Source organism: Nanorana parkeri, unplaced genomic scaffold, assembly GCF_000935625.1.
Source record: "Nanorana parkeri isolate BGI_ZX_2015 unplaced genomic scaffold, ASM93562v1 scaffold48, whole genome shotgun sequence".
NCBI lineage: Eukaryota > Metazoa > Chordata > Amphibia > Anura > Dicroglossidae > Nanorana > Nanorana parkeri.
The window spans coordinates 181,556-201,530 of NW_017306316.1; the positions used below are offsets into that span (position 1 = coordinate 181,556).

Here is a 19,975-nt window from a genome sequence, read left to right on the forward strand (position 1 = left end):
AGGAACAGACGGGGAGGGGGCGGGCACAGCTGGCTCTGCCTCTAGATAGGCAGAGCCCGCTGTCAATCAGCCAGCTGGCTGGACCTTGACAGTATTGTCGGAATCCGTCCCATCTGCGGTGCTCTCAATATATAGCGAGCTATATACTGAGCTTTGGGTCACGGGAGGATATTAGTATATGTCCTACTGTGACTCTAAAGAGAACTATGGGATAAAAAGGTTCACCCCATAGTTCTCTTTTAAGGCTTTTTTGTTGCAGCAGTTATGTTTTTCCTACAAGCTGCATGTTCTCTTAACCCCTTCGTGACGGGAGGCGTACAGTGTACGTCCCGGCACTTTCTGCCTATATGACTGGCCACGTACACTGTACGTGACGAGTTATGTCAGGCTTTGTAATGCTGGTAACAGCTGATTCTCAGCGGTTACCAGTCATTAATGAATGCCTCAGTATTGAGGCATTCATTAATGAAATAATTTAAGCTTTTTGTAAAAGCTTCTTCCTTTCATTAATGAAAGAATGAAGCCATTACATGCAAATACAGGACGCAATTTGCGATCCCGTATTTGACAGCTGAAAATAGAGACGTAGCAGTGACTCACCTCTCTGCTATTTGTTTTGACAGCTCGAGAGCCCGATGTTTAGATACATTTCACTCAAAAGATATACATTGTATATCTTTTGAGTGAAATGTATCAGTTCTGATCGTCTAGGCACGATCAAAGAGCTTTTAGTGAGATCTGACTAAAGTCAGGATCAGTCTCTAAGGTTATTATAGCCAAATTGAAAAAAAAAAAGTTAATTTATCAAGCAGTCATAGTGACTGCTTGATTTAAACTGACACAGAGTGTAAAACAAAATTAGGAAAATAAAAATTATATATAATATATTTTTTATACTATAATTAATATAAAAAAATAACTTGTGAAAAATTGTGAAAAAATTGTTTTTTTTCCTCATTTTTTTTCTATTTTATTCAAACTAAGTGAGGGGTTAGGTACACATATGTGATATAATTATATAGCTCTATCTGTCCTCTAAAAAACAATATATAATATGTGTGGGTACATTTAGTAAGAAAGTATACTACTGCTGTGGAAGAATCACACAGCAAAAATGTAAAAAGCGTGTCAGTCATTTATGAACAGAAACTGAAAACTAGCTCAGTCATGAAGGGGTTAAAGTGCTGATTGGTGCAGAACATCTTGTTCCTTCATTTTATTTATTTTTTTCTTCTAGGTGTCAGACATGATCCCAACATGAAATATGAGTTACAACTGGCTAATCCCAAGGAGTTTTACCATGAAGTCCACCGCCCCTCACACTTCTTAAACTTCGCCTTGTTGCAGGAGGGTGAGGTGTACTCTGCTGACCGTGAAGACCTGTATGCATAGTTCGTGCATCTGAAGAAAAGAAAAAAAAACTTGGATCACTGTTGATATTCAACATAAGACTTATAAGCATGAGCTCTGAATTTCACATCTCCACAGTTGTTACCTTGTAACTGTGGTTTGTCCGGTTTCATAATGTTTTTCCTTATCTTTTTTTGTTGTTGCTGACTGCAACTGTGTAGAAATTGTATGGAATGTCTTTATTCTCGGTATCTTTTGAAAGGTATTGTAGAAACGTGTAACAATGTCGCTTTAATAAATTTTTTAAATTAGTTTTTTTGCTGCCTATTGTATCAAAATATACCTTTTATGAAATCTTAAGAAGATGGCCTCAAAACTTGCATCCCAATGTATCCGTATGCTATTTCTGGCCTCTTCACACCAGCCCAGTCCGTTCCAGACCAGAAAAATACTACATGTCTCATTTGTCTGGTCTGGAATGCACTGGAACTAATTGCAACGCATCAAAAACTAATGGAACGCACTGGACCGCACCTGAAAGCCTATTTTAAGCTAAAAAAAAAGCTCCCGAACGCAGTAAAATCGTGGCGAAAACGATTGCCTGTGTGTACTGCGTTCCAGATCTGGTCCGAAAAATGGTGTGTACTCAGCCTCAGTGAGAGCAGACTTCCTGTGCTGGGAGTTTATTCCTCACATCTGCAAGGTAGAGGAGATCAGTACTGTCATTAAATGCCACTTTCACTTAGAGTTGGGCAAAGTTTTTAGACTAGGCCAAAATGGCGCATGCACAGTATTGGCAGAAAGATCATAACTGAGTTGCTGCTTGGCATGCTTACTAGCATAAACATTTAAATGTAGACCAGCATGATCGACAACAGACATGCCTAGTGGGAAGCACATTCAGAGCAGGAACTGCAGTAGCTGAAACTGTGTTACAATAGGATTGGCCTTCTAATTTCTGGCCCTGTTGGCTCACACCACCTACTCCGCAGTTTCTGCCGTGGCTTCAACTTCCCTACCCCCACCACGCTAGTACAGCCCCACCTCATCTCACCACCATTCAAGAAACCTCCCTACCACTGTGCCTTCACTGCAACCCCTTTCCTCCATATTCTTACCACCACAGCTGACCCTCATCCTCTTTCCACTGTCCAACACCTGAACACCAAATCCCACTCTCACCACTGCACCAACACCTGAACTACAAATCCCACTCACCACTGCGTCTGACCCTCCTCGCCACTGCACCAACACCTGAACACCAAATCCCACTCTCACCACTGCGTCTCTCCCTCCTCGCCACTGCGCCAACACCTGAACTACAAATCCCACTCACCACTGCGTCTGTCCCTCCTCGCCACTGCACCAACACCTGAACACCAAATCCCACTCTCACCACTGCGTCTCTCCCTCCTCGCCACTGCGCCAACACCTGAACTACAAATCCCACTCACCACTGCGTCTGTCCCTCCTCGCCACTGCACCAACACCTGAACACCAAATCCCACTCTCACCACTGCGTCTCTCCCTCCTCGCCACTGCGCCAACACCTGAACTACAAATCCCACTCACCACTGCGTCTGTCCCTCCTCGCCACTGCACCAACACCTGAACACCAAATCCCACTCTCACCACTGCGTCTCTCCCTCCTCGCCACTGCGCCAACACCTGAACTACAAATCCCACTCACCACTGCGTCTGTCCCTCCTCGCCACTGCACCAACACCTGAACACCAAATCCCACTCTCACCACTGCGTCTCTCCCTCCTCGCCACTGCGCCAACACCTGAACTACAAATCCCACTCACCACTGCGTCTGTCCCTCCTCGCCACTGCACCAACACCTGAACACCAAATCCCACTCTCACCACTGCGTCTCTCCCTCCTCGCCACTGCGCCAACACCTGAACTACAAATCCCACTCACCACTGCGTCTGTCCCTCCTCGCCACTGCACCAACACCTGAACACCAAATCCCACTCTCACCACTGCGTCTCTCCCTCCTCGCCACTGCGCCAACACCTGAACTACAAATCCCACTCACCACTGCGTCTGTCCCTCCTCGCCACTGCACCAACACCTGAACACCAAATCCCACTCTCACCACTGCGTCTCTCCCTCCTCGCCACTGCGCCAACACCTGAACTACAAATCCCACTCACCACTGCGTCTGTCCCTCCTCGCCACTGCACCAACACCTGAACTACAAATCCCACTCTCACCACTGCTGCCAGAAAAAAAAGTCCAGATTGGCATCGATGCAATCTAAATGTTTAGTTTGTGGATATGTGAACAGAGGCCAACTTGGCTGCTTTGCACACAAGAAAAAAGGAAAAAGACTGGTGCTATCTGCTGTGTGAATGGTTACTGGATGGAAAGGAAAGATCATGACTCTTGATGGAGGCATGAGAGATTGCTGCAATCTAATGACAACTTTGGAAGCAGGCCCCTCAGAAACAAAGTGTGTGTGTTCGTAAAGGCGGCAGAGGCAGACCTGCAGGCTGCATACAAAGGATCTCGGCGGCATCGCTGAGGTCCCTTGTACAAAACAAGTGGCGGCTTCCGCGCTGTACATTTAGCCCTACTTTCCCGAAGCAGGGCTAAATGTAGAACAAAAACCTGGAACTGCATGGGCCGGGTGACGGGAATTCCACACCCCTGCTGCCCCGAGGCCGGGCCTCAGGGGCCTTGTGGGAAATCCGGCCCTGGCTATTGGGCTATAACACCAGGAAAATAAAGAGGACACACTATGTTATTAAAACAAATATAAGTATCAACTTGTGGTGTTCCCATGGCCATTTCTGTGGATGATACTGTGACATTAATGGGCTATGTCATCTTTGACTTTCCAGCTAGAATGAAAGTGAAGCTAACTTATTCTTGTCCAACCAAGAGACCTTTTTTCAAAGATCTATTTTTGCAGCACTGAAACCCAATGCCTGCTGATGCTACTCTTGTAACGGCGTCTAGCCAAATATGTCAATGTCTCTCCTGTGTCAAAATGACAGATTACAAACAAGGTCAATGTCAAATGATATTAAGGAAGACTTGCATGGCAAAGCATATTTAGAATCACAGAAACAAGAAGAAACAAGTGCTCACTGCTAACACTTAAACAGTCTTGGTTGTGCTACTAGGTTGGACAGTATACACTTACGAGTACAGGATAGCAGAGGACTACCTACCTGTCATACAGTCATTTATGACGCTACAAAGGCTTTAGGTTTAAAGTGTAATTAAACCCCCTAAGCAGGTGGGTTGTGATGTATTTTGTTAAACATTTTTTATTAGTTAATTTGACTATAATTGTGTTGCATCTGTCATGTCCCTCTTTGTGCACCCATTTCACAGCAGCATGTGGCTTGTACAACCGATCACAGAGCCTAGTGCAGGGTCACTAAGAGGAACCTGTGGTAGCAGGGTACATTGAGGCGATTTGTTACCCTTCTACAGAAAGTGTACATTTTAGACATTTTAAGGCCCACTCTACTCCTTTATACCTGCATACAGTATAAATCAACATTTAGCCCAGCTTCACACCTAGACTGTACCGTTTTTGCGTGTTTGTACGTGCGTTAGCAGCATGCGGTTAATTGCACGTTGTGCAAATTTGTATGCGCGTTTTAACGTGTGTACATGAAGACGTGCGTTTTGATTGGCAGCTCAAAAAACATTGTGGGTAATGGAAGGACGCATGTATAAAGGCGCAAAAACGCTCAGGAAAATGTGCAACATGCTTCTGTTGCACGTTTTTGGGCATTGGCATTTCCAATGATGTCTATGGGCTTTAACTGCCCAAATAAGCTCCTGTATCTTTTAGGCATCTGACGTTTTCCTGCTCAGGTGTGAACCAGGTCCATTGAAAATCATGGGATTTCTTGTGTTGGGCAGTTAAAAGCGCTTTTCGAATTGCTCAAAACCTCTTAGGTGTGAACCAGGGCTTAAACTTACACAGGTCTCATAGGATCTCTCAGAATACCATGCTCTAGTTACTATATTTTCAATACTTGTGCTAACAGACAAGAGGCCCTTTATTTACCATGGATGGCATTGCCTATCGCAGTGCGGCAGATCGGTGTGGGGGCGGAGACAGATCACTGAATGTTTGCTCTCCTCTCTGTCACACACTGTCACAGGAGGCTGAGCTCTCCTCCCGCACCGCTTGCTCGCTCAGCCTCCTGTGAGAGTGTGTGACAGAGAGGAGAGCAAACATTCAGCGATCAATGAACCCCTAATATTTCCCCAAAGCCGCTAAAAGTAATGTAAAAAATAAAAATATTTAATAAAAAATGAATAAATAAAAATTAAATATTTAAAAAGTTTGAAAAAATTAAAAGAAAAGAAACCCAGCATTGGCCTCTGACATTCTCACTGTTTCTGTCTGACATAAACTTCTAATGGAAGGGGGAAGAATTCCTCTGACTCATTCAGCTGCATGTATGTGTTCTGAACAGCAGGAGATCAAACTACAGCCTATTCACAGCAAAGTATTAAATGAGACTGCTGGCTGAAAGGAAGTAGAAAACATATGTAAGAACCCAATACCTAATGCACCAGGTAGTGTTCGTGAAGGTATAGGCCCTCATCTTGAAGCACTCACCTGCAGTTGAGGACCATTTGAGTCGGTATGAACATAGCAGGAACCAGCAGGTTTGTGGTCCTCATGTTTTCGAATGACTTTCCTGTATCCCTGATGTGCCAGGATGTTGTTAGTGGACAGGGGAAGCAGCTTTTGTTTTATGCGTGTCAGCTAGAACTTGTGTTTTGCATATCGTTGGAGAAATTAAAGTAATAAGACCTAGTACATGGTATCCATGACAATATATTCCTCTTTGGGGGGGGGGGGGGGGGGGTCATCATCCCTGCTCCTTGCAAAAACATCTTGTGAGTATGTAATGAATCAGCATTGTGGCTGATCTGTTACTGTTCTACAAAGTTGTGTCGCAGATCAGCATCTAGTTGTTCTGTAACATATATTTCCACTGCATGTGCTCTTTTCCAACATTGTTCTTGCACTGGTCTGGCAGCTTTAGTCATCACCTGATCTCAGCCAATCAGTACCATCAGTGTGTGACAAATCTAGTGGTTCCTTCCTTTTTCTCACCTTATTTAAACTTGTTGCAGCTCCCTGCTCAAGCAACGCCATCACTAGCTAGTTATCATGCCTCCATGTCTTGTAATATTGTCAGCTGTTATCTACCCTGTTCCACTTCCATGTACTGACCTTGGCTTGTCTCTTGATGATCATTGTCCACTGCCTACCCTAACCTTGACCCTGACCTTGCCTCCTGGAATCCTCATACATCATCTGCTGAGTAGAGTGAACTTGGGGTCAGCATCCAGCAAAATCCATCCCCATTATCAGGAATTATGGTGAACACCGGTTAGCCCTTAGACTGCTCTCTGGAGAATCCTGCGCTACCTGCTTGACACTCTGCTTTGACCTTAGGCTCCCACCCATCTCTTATCAGCTCTGGTTTCCAGCTTTATGTTCCACAGCTTCAGTTCATGGTTGTATCATCCCCTGTTTTTACCATGGTGGTGAGGTTTGAATGGAAGAAAGAGAGTCTGTGGACATTGGAGTTGTCATTAGGAGCACCTTCTTAAATTGACAGGACTAATCTGTGTACCACATAGCCAGTCTGTGGGAGCCACAATTATTGTTGGTTGGTAGGGGACCAAATACTTATTTTATTCACTGAACTGCAACTCCATTTATAACATTTGTATCGTGTGTTTTCTGGGTTTTTGGTTGATATTCTGTCTCTATCATTTAAAATACACCTATGATAAAAAATTATAGACCTTTCATTTCTTTGTAAGTGGGCAAACTTACCAAATCTGCAGGTGGTCAAATAATTGTTTTCCTCACTGTATGTGTACCTATAGTCCCAAAATAGTGTTTATAATAACCTCCTTCAAGCAGCCCTAGTCACATTGCCAATGCATACTCTCCAGAATAAAACACACAGGATCTGGCTTCTGCTGCTCTTCATAATCTCTAACCATCTGCTGCCTCACAGCTATAAATACATCCTGCTTAGCCGTGTTTACTATACTGCAATACATACAGAATATTGCAAACAAATATAGAATAATATAAGACATACAGAAATTATGTGTAGCAGCCAAAACAAAGTTATTGTGTAGAAAGTGTGACTGCTCTAATATTTCTGTGATGGGTAACAGCAGAGGCGTAACTAGTTACCTCAGGGCTCCGATGCAAGAATCCATGAAGGCCCAGCCCCCCCCCACCCAAATATATATATATAATATATATACACATATATATATACTGTACTTTACTTCTGATTAAAGTACTCAAAGATATCAGCCATCATAGCCATTGATGGGCTGATCAATCAGCATGCAGCCAACTTCCTGGCCAATCAGGAAGCAGGTCATTGTCGGTCAGAGAAAATCTTCCTGGTTTCGGGGAAGGTATGAGTACTCGCCCAAATACTCCCTATCGGCACCCCTACCCAACATAACCTCATATTTTATATTTGAATAAACTGGGTATTATACTCGATTTGTTTGCACTAAAATTATTTTAGTGTATTATTTTCCAAAAAATATCAATTTAATGTGTAAATATTGTGCGACTTAATAAATTGCAACCAGCATTTTTTATTCTGCGGGGCCTCGGCTTTCAGGATATAGATCATTGTTGGGGGAGTTTTTTCAGCTGCTCACATTGGTGTTCACTGGGAAGTCCAGCTTGATGATCACGAGCCCTCAGAGGGGATAGTGTACATGTGACTGGCTGTGATTTGCACCCTGACTTCCTTACAGACACTACATGACAGTAACCACTAGTACTGTTATGTCTACACTTGACCTAACCAAAGTCATGATTGACAATAATATCAGCATAAACAGACTTGCATACCACGCCCACAGATCTACAGCCACGTCCTCTACTTCCTACGGTTCCCGTAGAAAATATACGTGAAACGAAGTGTACCTTCTGATAGTGTGTACGGCTGTGTGGAGGATAAGCAGAGTTGGGTGGGACGCCTAATGTCAAGGGAAACCTTTGTAGAAAGCAGCAGTCAGTATGTGGGCGGGGCTCTGTGTGCTCAGCGCGGTGTCAGCTTTGTGTATGGGAGGGGCTTCATGTATTCAGTGCGGTGACAGCTATGTGTGTAGGCGGGGTGTTGTGCATTCAGTGCAGTGACAGATCTGTATGTGGGCGGGGCTTCATGCATCAGTACGACGGTCACTGCTTTGTGTGTGGGCGTTTTGTGTTGTTCAGAGCGCAGGCGGTCCCTCCGTGCTTGGGGGCGGAGTTTGTGCTGTCTCCCTCTATTTCGCATGACAGCGGTGGCGGTCGCGGCATAGCAGGTCGTTGGGATGGAGTCGGCGGAGAGAGTATGGCGGCGGGCTCCTGCCGCTCTGTCCCTGGAGGATGTGTACAGCATGGCCACGAGCCTGGGCTCCGAGCTGCAGAGCCTCACCGAGCAGTACGGGCCGGAGTCCGTGTCCGGAGTGGTCCCGCAAGTGGTGAGGGTGCTGGAGCTGCTGGAGAACTTCGCGGCCACCGGGAGAGAACGGAGCTGTCCGGAGCAGGAGCTGCTGATCAGAGCCGTACAGAGTATGGGCCGAGAAGAGCGCCAGTCACCGGTCTGTATACTGCTCAATACGGGGGAGCTGTACTAATCCATGTGGAACTACAAGTCCCAGAGGCGGCATTGTAGATCCACGGTGACTGTAATCTTATGGGGTGACACTTCTAGCTATAGCGCTGTATAGGGCAGGTGTGCAGTACATGTGCTGTGCTGACAGCAGTATGAGTCACTTTCTCTGCCCGTGTCCTGTTTATTGTTCCATAGTAAATAAGTGTGTGTAGCCCGGGAGAGCCCTCCATGCTGGAGCTGGTCATCTGTGGCTTCCCATACTGTCCTATGATGACATTGTATCCTTCTGATCTACAAGAGTCATTCTTCTAAATGTCTGGGTGTGCTTCATGTAAGTGTGTCACAAAGAAAACGTATGCATACTCCCATCCATTCATACAATACTGGCTGCCTGGCTATCATGCTGACCAATTCATCGGCCACTGACCCGGAACAAGTATATCATATGGACTTCTTTTTCTGACGTTTTGTCCACTTCGGTCCAACAGCCAGCCCAGGCAACTAGCATTTTCAGAAGGTCGTCAGCCAGGGCAATCCCTGTATTTCTCTTGTGACTGCTTTACTTTTAGTATATGATAAATGTCACCAGCACACCTATCAATAATCCACACACCTGTCAATAATCCATCTTCAATCAAGAAGATGGATTATTGACGGGTGGATGCAGACTGTCAAAAACATACTAAAACCTGATGGAGGGGACCCTATGTGGCCCCCGAAACATTGCTTTTTGACAGTCTGCATCAATAAAGAAGATGGATTATTGACACAAGACATAGGTGTGCTGGTGACATCTACTATATATTTGAAGATGCACGGCGCTACCCGTGGTTACTACAGCACCCTCCTTTATACAAAGGGGTTCCGGTAAGGAGTGCAGCAGTTCCTCTCCAAGATCGCTTTACTTTTAGGGCCCATTCGGACTACTGCATTGCAGTAATGCATGTGGTACTGCAATGTACATCAAGGAATCACCCTCCTCTATTTGTCCCGGTGACCATTATCACTGAAAGTGAAAGAAAATCCCACATTTTGGGTTGTCACCAGAACAGGAATAGATGGGGAATCTTCCAATAGTGACAATGGATCTGGTGACCCTGCGGACCACCAGCGATTATCCTCTTTTTGGAGGGATTTCCTCTGACTTCCTGTTGTAGTCATCAGACAAGAAGTATAGGGATATCTCCACAATGGGACAGAGGTTAAGCTGACAGGGGTTACTCTATCCCAGGGGTGTCCCGAGGCTGGGTGACACCCGGAGCGGTTACCGGGTGTCGTCACCACTCGCGTGTGCGATTACGTCATCGCGCACGCCCGGCACTCTTCTGATACCTGCCGGCGCCCATCTTGGTGATGGACGCCGGCAGAGAGAGGAGGGGACAGTCACCCGGCGGGATAAGGTATGCCGCCGGGTCCCCTCCTCTCTCTCCTGATACTGTCGGGCGTTCAATCCTTGACCGAGCCGACTTTTCAGAGGGGGGTGACACCAAAATTACTGTCAGTGATTTTGGTGTCACCCCTCCAATGGTGTCACCCGGGTGCGGGCCACACCCCCCTTGTGACGCCACTGCTCTATCCCAACCCGAAAACACATTTTGGCTTCAGTTCTACTTTAAGGCACTTCATGAGTGTGAATGGAACAAGAAAAAGTGTCACTCGAGGTCAGTCCACACTTGCCCGCGGAGAAGTGTCTGCTTGTTCAGTTCATCGCTGACAACTTAGTTCAATTAAATGCCCCATGGTCCCTGTGTGTGTGTTGTAGACACCGCTCAAAGCTCACTCTCGTGATCGACTACAATCTCAATACAAATTTGTGAAATAAATGTGAGATTGTAGTCCATCACGGGAGTGATTATGACTGTGAGGATTTAAGTACAATCATGGCTCGTTTCTGAGTTGAAGGTTAGTGAAATGATACTTTGGGGAAACTAGTGTTGACCTAGAAGTGCTCTGATCCTATTACTTGTTATGACTCCACTCTGTTTGTTGCTGACTTTGTTAAACTGAGCATTTGATCTCATGCCAGTAGATAAAAGAGGTTAATGGGATGAGTCTTTTATACTGTTTCCAGTGTAAGTAACAGACCTGTTAACAATGAATGCCAATTTCTCATTGGATGAGCTCTGTGTTGTTGCCAAGCCGTGATATTGAATGCCAATGGGAACAGCAGAACAAGGCTTTTCATACAACGATCTACTTTAGAGAAGATGTGATGTGACATGCAGCTTATTCTGTATTTCTGAATAGGAACAGGTGGCATATGAGCTTCTAACCTGGAAAGACTGTTGTGGATGGCTTATGTTTAAGCTGCAATACAAATTTACCTACACTTGATAGAGGTGAACGTGTTTTTTTTTCAATGTCTAGATTCTTCAACAAATTCAGTATTTTCAAACAACAAATCTCTAGTTGGTGCTGGGACTTAAAGTAGACTTTTTCTTTGCACATGCATTGCAGTAAAAGGTTCGCTTGGCTAACCGTCTTCCCTCGAGCATATACCGTTCTTTCCTCACTCCATATCCACTTCTTTCAGCTCCTTGATTGGAGAAAGAAATAACAACGTAAGTTCCAAACTAATTGTTGGAGCTCACACAGGACTATAAACTCCTTCCTCAGCTTCATGTGACAGCACACAGCCAATCATAAGGTACTTAGTGCTGTCACATGCACAACCATCTCTAGAGGTGGCTGATATTTCACATTACTCCTGGTGGTTGGAGAGTAAAGGAAAGAAGTATATGCTGCTGGGGACGGGAAATCTAAGTGACCCGTTTACTTTACCCGCATGAGCAAAGGAAAAAAATCACCTGAAAATGCAATCAAACACAAGGAAGCTCTGCAATATTTATGGGAAGGAAAAAAAAAAAATCAAAGAGTTGCAGCAACACTCACTAAATCAAATGTAAGAAGTAGCTGATAGTATCCAAAGAGGTATTTTAATGTCAAATAACCTGGTCCTATATTGGTCAAGTGACAATCCCATTCTCGCTGCAGCTATAGTGTAATTCATTTGAACGCCGAAGTTTGATACAAGGCAGCTTTCTTTTATACAAATCAATAAGTGCAATGCTGTCCCTGGCCTGCAATAGCTTGCATGCTTACACTCAAAGAGCCATTTGGACCCGTTTCCCACAGAAAAGAAAACACTGGGAGCCACAAAACCTTTTTGACATCTAAAATGAAGATAACACTGCATATGTAATTTTTTACCTTTTATGCTATGTATAGCATGTATATAGGTATATGTGGGCTTAGTAACGCACTGGACTCTGGGCTTAGTAACGCTCTGGACTCTGGGCTTAGTAACGCACTGGACTCTGGGCTTAGTAACGCACTGGACTCTGGGCTTAGTAACGCACTGGACTCTGGGCTTACCTGAGACCCCACAGAGCCCACCTGAGAATGACCCTGCAGAGCACACCATAGATCCTGCACAGCCCATCTGAGACTCTGTATGGTTGGCTCTGCAGGGCCTCAGGTGGGCTGGTCGCCAGTGTCCCTTTCCCTGTACCTCCTCCCAACTCCTCTTACCTGCTGGAGCCCGGCCTCATCCACCCCCTCCCCTGTCACCTCTGCTGGTACAGCTGATACTCATGTAAGAGGCTGCCCAGACCCCTCACATGGGTACCGGCCGTACCCCCCTGATGGCGGTGTTCTATCAAAATTTGTGACTACGTTACAATGTGTGGCCGGTGACGTGGTCACACATTTCAATGTAATCCCGCCCCATTTTTTGGCGGTGGAAATGGGGGACCGCCAATAGGTCAAGCATTCCAACGCTTTCTCAGCTGTTCCAGGGCAGATCGGCATCACAAATCATATGTGCAGGAGAACTGATCTGGCCTGGAACAGCTGATCAGTCCTGATATGTCACATCTATCCGACTCTGTGAGTGCGATCTCACATTCCACCCCACTCACAAAGTCGGATAGAAGTGACATTCCCCCCCCCGCTCCTCATTCGAACTCACCTGCCAACCTCACAGCCAGCTTCCCAGCCAGACGGTGTGCACTGCAGGGGGCGGGGGATGTGACACACACTTCTCCTCTCCCGGCCGCGTCCCTAGTAACAGGCAGTGGGAGGTGAGTCACAGGACCCGTCCCCTTGCTGAGAAGCCCGTCGGCAGTGCGGAACTCTGCACTGCCGCATATTCCACCAGGGGGGTGCCCAGGATCGGACCTCACTGGGCTCCCCCACAGCCTGAGGCCCTGGCGGTAGTTCCGCCCCTGGACAGGGAGCCGCAGCAGAGGGATGAAAGAGCCACATGCGACTCCGGAGCCGCGGATTGCTTATCCCTGCTCTAGGGGCTCCTTAAGCTGTGGCTGATTGACCTCCCATCTGATGGTGCCTGCATGATTGGGGGTTCAACGCTACTTGGCAGGACTTTTGAACTGTCTGTACGGATGGCATTCACTCCGCTGACCCCAAATGTAAGAGGCATTCACTCCACTGCCCACCCCCAATGTAAGAGGCTTTCTTCTCACTGACCCTTGCTGAAGTCATTTTAGCAGTATATTTTTTAAGGGTTCCCTTGGGATAAAAAGGTTGTGAAAGCCTAGACTCGCTCCTGGCAGCACACAGAGCTGCAGGTGAGTGATGAGAAGGTATTAGATGCTGTGGGGGCTGGCAAAGAACAGGTCCACTAACATTTCCAACAGGTATACTTCGAGGTGGGGCAAAAGTATGAAAATGTGAGAAATCTATAATTTGAGGAGTGTCTAGGGAGGTGTTCTTCGAATAAATACTTTTCTCAGAGGTAATTGCTTGGTGACCGCTTACTTTTAATGAATTTTGACTGCAAAATGAGTCCCATTTTCAGTAATCTACAAAGCCAATAAAAGTCTTAGGCTGGGTTGTTGGCTAAAGTACATATGCTGTCACTATAGGAAAATCAACCTCACAAGACTGTTGGTATTTGATAGTTTAGTTGTATGTGGATGTTTATAATGGAAAACAGAAGGCAATGTGTAATGGAGCAATGCGAAGGAACACGTACTATGCATAAAAGCAGTTCTACTGTGGTAAGAGTTGTGGCTGAATCTATAGCCATGTAGAGCATGCTTAGCAGGTGAAAACAATGTTGCTGATTTAGGATGCCCACGGCCAAGGAAAAAGTGTAGATGTAACTTCTAGAAATTGGATATCATTTTTTAGGCTTCACTAAGGCTGGGCACACACCTTACAACCATCGCAAGACTTTTTTGTCTTGCGATGATCGTAAGGTACTTAAAAAAACGTACGATCTGCCTATATTGCATAGTCAGATCGTACTTGTGATGATCGCAAGCCACGCCCCCTGAGGGGCCACCGGCCCGTACGACTTTTATCTTGCGAACATGCTACACACCCGCCGAACATCATACGATGCTCGGCGGGTTTTCGAACATATACGTCAGTTAAAAGTCGTGCGACCTTACATTAGTAGAGGTCGCACGGCTTCCACACACCTTACGATCGTACGATCGCGGGATTTCCCGCGATTATCGTACGATTATCGCAAGGTGTGTGGGGACCTTAAGATAGATCTAAACCCAGTCAGTCAGTAAAAAAACTCAAGTTAGTGGTAACATTTTGATTCTATTTCAAAAGTAATTTTAATATATATAAGGGACGCACCGATATATCAGCCGCCGAAACCTATCGGCCGAAAATGGCACTTTTAGCAAAATTTCCGAAAGTGCCATTTTTATGGCCGAAAAAGCGGTGCATCCGTTCTTTCCCTCCTCCCTGCTGGGCGCTGCTCTGTGTCCCAGCGGGGCGGAGAGAAACTGACACAGGATGCCAAGCTGTGTGGGAGGAGAGCACTGTGAGCGGCTGGAGTCTCTCCCCGCTCAGCTTCCTGTCACAGTTTGGGAGAGCGGTGTGGGCGAAGGCAGCTTGCAGTGCATTCTCAGGAGTCTGAGCTCTGCTCGCTGAGCCTCCTGTGACAGCGTATCAGGGAGGAGTGCAAGTACAAACACTGAGTAATCGCTGAGTGTTTGTACATAGAGGGCAGAGTATGGTTACTATATCCTCAATTATGAAATGGGGAATGATCTACATCACCTCCTGGATATAGTAAACACACAATGTTCTCATGTTAAGAATGAACAGGAACACTCAGTATAGAGGATTCCTGTTTGTTTATAACAGGAGCTGCAGGAAAAGAGATTGAGGACTCTGTAAAGTAAAAAATCAAAATATTTAATAAAAATGAATAAAAATAAAATATTTGAAAGTTAGAATAAAAAAACATTTTCCGTTTCGGCCTGACATATTTTTTTTCATTTTGGTTTTGAAATTTTCATTTCGGTGCACCTTTTAATATTTAAAGATTTGTACTTTTTATTAAAATTACATCTAGTCACCATGTTTTTAATGTTTTTTTATTCAGGCACACACCGGTATAGGGTGACAACCATCTGTCCGTGTCTTCCAAATGCACTCTTTGTGTCACCCTGCCATACAGGTTTCTGATAAAGACACACAATTGATGTACACCGTGTGAGAATGGTCCACTGTTTAGGCGTTGCAGAGCAGGGGCAGCCCCATGGCAGGGAAAACTCTTCATTTCATTGGACTTTAAGAACAATGTGTGGCCAATGCTGGAGTGTGGAGATGTAGACAGGAAGTGACTGGAGGAGAGAGAGGCTCCATCACACATATCGATGGTAAATTCAGCGCAGTTTTACATGCGTTCATCCCCACCGCATGAAAGCACGCACATTTTAACATATGTGCGGATTCTGCACATTTACGGCTACTACTATAGAAGGAACGTGCAGAATCTGGCCAGAATATCGCGCTTGGACTTTTTAGCGCGATGCACATTTTTGTACCACATGGATGTCGCGCAGGTGTGAACCAGGTACATTATAATGTACTAGCTTTTATGTTTGCAGGGAAAACTAATGTGTGAACGGAGCCAAAAAAGTGAAAACAATATTTACAGGAAAAATCTATGTCAAGTGTTGAAGATGGAAAGTGCACAGGGCAAAGTAAATGTCATCCAGTCGGGGTTTAGATCTACTTTAAAACAGACAGCTGACGCCTGGCTGGTTAGTAAATGATATAAAAAATTCATGGATGTTGGTTCTGTGACTGCTTTTATTGTTGTGCTAGAGCAGTCTTTCTCTACCAGAGTGCCTTCTGGCTTCATATTGTGTGTGTGTGTGTGTGTGTGTGTGTGTGTGTGTGTGTGTGTGTCCAGGATAAAGGTTTGGTATTGATTATGAAAGGAGGGGGTAAGGGGAACCACATGTCATTTACATGTACGTTTTTAGACTGGGGTGCCTTGAGATTTTGCATACTTTTAAAATGTGCCATGACCGAAAAAAGGTTGAGTAAGAAACGCAGTGTTGGAGCCAGGGAAGTCACCTGTCTTTCTATTACCACTTCCCTTTCTTTAAGAAGACTGATACTCTCCTGCAACCCTTCTATACCCACCCATGACTGTTATTAAAGAGGAACTTTATCCACATCTTCCAAATAACAAAAAAGGTACCATTTAGATATGTTTAGTAATGAAAATCTACAAACGCATGCTTCTAGATAATTGCAGGCTTTGTATTGTTTGCATACCTTTTTTCTTTTCCTCCTCATTCTTCTCACAGTGGCCATTTTAAATAGGGTAGATTGAAAGAACTCCCTCTACTTCCTGGAACTCTGGCACTTGTGACTAGGACATGTGACAATGTATATCATGTCAGGGGAGGTAAATGCCTTTTCCCTGAGATCTCATGAGATTACAGATGAGATTTCCCAGCAATGCTCTGCTGATGTAACTTTCCCAGGATGCAACGCTTGGGCACATTACATCATGTGTGCCAAAGAGGACCAGGAAGCAGAAAACAAGAAATTGTAAGTAAAATAAACATATGTTTGTTTAGCTAATGAATGCAAGGTGATTTCATATCTGCATGCAGAGCTGTATGCTGATGTGATTTTTAGTCAAAGGGGGTAGAGGTCCACTTTAACATGTGTATGAAAAATTACCTGATGTGTGTTTTTTATTAGGGATGCCCCGATACTGGCTTTTCGGTATTTAGCACGAGTACCGATTATTATTTTTTTTATACCGATACAGGAAGTCCCATTAGGGAAGCCAGGCGGCGTGTAATGACTGGCTGCCCGACTTCCCCATTAGCCGGGAAGCTGTTTCCATGCTCCCTCGTCACCAGGTGTCAAGGAAGCATGGAACCGGCTTTCTGGCCTATCAGGAAGCCGGGCAGATGGTAATGACTCACCGCTCGGCTTCCTAATACTGGAAGTTCTGGTGTCGGCAGCATTTGGCAGAGTACTAGTGTACTCTGTATCCACACCGGTGCATCCCTAGTTTACCTTTTAACCTCCCTGGTGGTATTCCCGAGTCTGGCTCAGGGTTAATTTTCAGTACCAAGAGCGGTAACCCCGAGCCAGACTCGGGAATGCACAGAAAAGTGTCACTCACCTTGTCCCTGCGAGCCCGCGGTGTCCTCTGCTGTACGCGGCCGGCCGATGCCGGCATCTGACTTTTAGTTTCGTTTTTGGGTGTCACAGCCAGCGGGAAATTCAAAAGTGAAAAGTTGCAATGTACACAGAATACACAATACAATGTAATCTGCTATGATTACACTTATGTATCAAACTATTTCACTTCAATTTTGTCCCTAGAGCTTTGTCCAGTGCCCTGCCTGACACTTTTTTACTGTTCTTTCTGCCTGGAAACTTGTGAACGTCCATGGCATCCAAAAAGCGCCCCTTTAGGTCTAAAGCGGTTTTAGACCAGGTAGAAAACAGCGATAGTAAATTAAAATCACTTGCAGAATTGAGCGATAGCGATTCGTTGGGACAGATTTTTATTGTATTATAATTATTTAATATAGTATAATTTCTTATTATTTATAATTTATTATATTATACATTTTTTTTATTTTGTGTTTCAAACTTTATCATACCCGGGATATCTACTGGACTCTTGTTTGGACAGATTTAGGCAAGTTATTCCTAAGATTTACTAAGAATTACAGGCCTACAATATAAAACAACAAATTGCCATGAAAAACAATGTACCGCTTTGGGATGCTAAAACCCTGAATAATCATACCGCCAGGGAGGTTAAAGGAAACTTGTGCCGATGGAAGTGTTGGCTGCCACTGATGGGCTCCTCCTTCTGAAGGCTTGTTGTCTGGCAGTCCAGCTGATCCAATGGCTTCAGTACATTGAGCTGCTGACCTGGAAAAAGTGTGCAGATCAGGAGTTCTGGCTTCAGTACCTCCTTGACTGTTCTGGGAAAGTGCAGTAGATCAATGGATCAGGATGACATCAGGCACCTAGCATTTTAAAAAGATGATTAGCAATGGCATCCTCCCATATTATTATTTTTTTTAATAACATTTTCTATTAAAATAATACTGTCCTTTTAGAGTTTGTTCGCTTAGTTTTAATAGAAGTAGGTTGAGTCGCTGACCTGAAACGGCTATGGAGATGTGTAGATTCGAAAGTCCTATTCCTATTTGTTGTGGTTCAGTGACTCCATTGAAACAAGGACATCCAAGCAGTCATCATTTTCAGAAGGCATGGTCATCCATAGCAGCTTTCAACTCTTTTTCAAGAAAGGTTTGCTTTAATGTAAACCTGTGATCACTTTAATGAATTAAACTGGCCCTGATTTTAGAAGGTACCACCATGCATCTTTCACTGTTATGGAGAAACCACTCTTCCTGTTCCAGTGACAACGGAACAATGAAGGGAGGGGAATTCTCAAACAGGACAGACCGAAATGAAAAACACTTTGGGGAATGGTTACAACTGCTTCCCCAATGGAGATTTTACCTAATTTCCTGTCTTGGTGGCCCTGTTGTCAGTGGCACAGGAAATAGGGGGAAATCTCCCTAACAAGGCCTCAGGCAGCAATGAAAACCCAATTGATGTTCTACCCAGGGCCGGATTTCCCACAAGGCCGGCCTCGGGGCAGCAGGGAGTAGAGGGGCAGCATGGGTGTGGAATTCTTATCTCCCGATGCCCGGGCGGGTAGTTGTTTCCTACATTTAGCCCTGCTTTGGGCAAGCATGGAAGCTGCCGCTTGTTCTGTACAAGTGATCTCGGTGATGTATGCAGCCTGCAGGTCTGCCATTCTCCATGGGGGGGGGGGTTAGGTTGGCGATTGGGGGGGATGGGGGTTAGGCGGGCGCATTGAGGAACCTGGCCTTGGGGCAGCAGGTGAGAGTAAATCTCCGTCCCTGGTTCTACCTGCTTCTCGTCAAAGCACAAAAAGTAACTCTTTAGCTTGGTCTAAGCAGTCAGTGGATCATAAGCTATAGCTAGTTGAATGCATGTGCAGATACCTCCTTTTTAAAGTGGTACTACATTCTCAAATTTGTTTTCAATAATGAATTCAGATCAAACAAATTATATTTTGCAATGCATTTCTAAGAAAAATCTGGCCAAAACAGTCGTCATGTTTCCATACAGCTTGGCTTTCCTGAACTTCCTGTCAGTACAAGAACACAAGAGACAGCACAGATAAGCAGCCATCCATCTACTAGCATGGAGAAGGGAGGAGGGGCAGGGGTTGCAGAGGAGAGGCTTACATTTCCATGCCTGTGTGTTTGTGGAGACGCACATGACTAACTAGCGCACACAAGGTCGGCTCCATAGGACCCTGCAAGGAAAAGGAGCAAACCGAAAACAAGATATCAGGGCCAGTGCTCAGAGGACCAACTGATTCTGCAGGAGCCTAACCCTTTCAATCATAAAGAAGCAGCATCCATTGTAAACTATTTTATCAGCATTTGAAAAAGCTTTTCAAAACCTTTTGATGTTAATGTCGTTTTAACTACTTTTGCATTTGAAACACAGTGGGGAGTGGACTTTATCAAAACTGGAGGAGACTTGCACTGCAACCAATCAGCTTCTCTGCCTCATTTTCAAATCATAACTGAAGACAGATGCTAATTGGTTGTCATGGGCAACTGTTCCAGATTCTGTCTTCTCCAGTTTTGATCAATTCCCCTAATTTTTTTCTA

General features: G+C 45.0%; 2 protein-coding genes across 2 annotated transcripts in view; both read left to right on the top strand.

The window, feature by feature from the left end:
- Positions 1-1,406, top strand: part of PRPF8 (pre-mRNA processing factor 8) — a 35,464-nt gene extending 34,058 nt beyond the window's left edge. Inside the window, 1 exon segment of the mRNA XM_018573819.1 lies at positions 1,238-1,406. Within this exon segment, the coding sequence (XP_018429321.1) occupies positions 1,238-1,392 (155 nt within the window). The 3' untranslated portion in view covers positions 1,393-1,406.
- A 7,218-nt stretch (positions 1,407-8,624) lies between these two features.
- Positions 8,625-19,975, top strand: part of RILP (Rab interacting lysosomal protein) — a 44,070-nt gene continuing 32,719 nt past the window's right edge. The window contains exon 1 of the mRNA XM_018573642.1: positions 8,625-8,976. Coding sequence (XP_018429144.1) covers positions 8,707-8,976 — 270 coding nt within the window. The 5' untranslated portion in view covers positions 8,625-8,706. The remainder of the gene's footprint in view (positions 8,977-19,975) is intronic.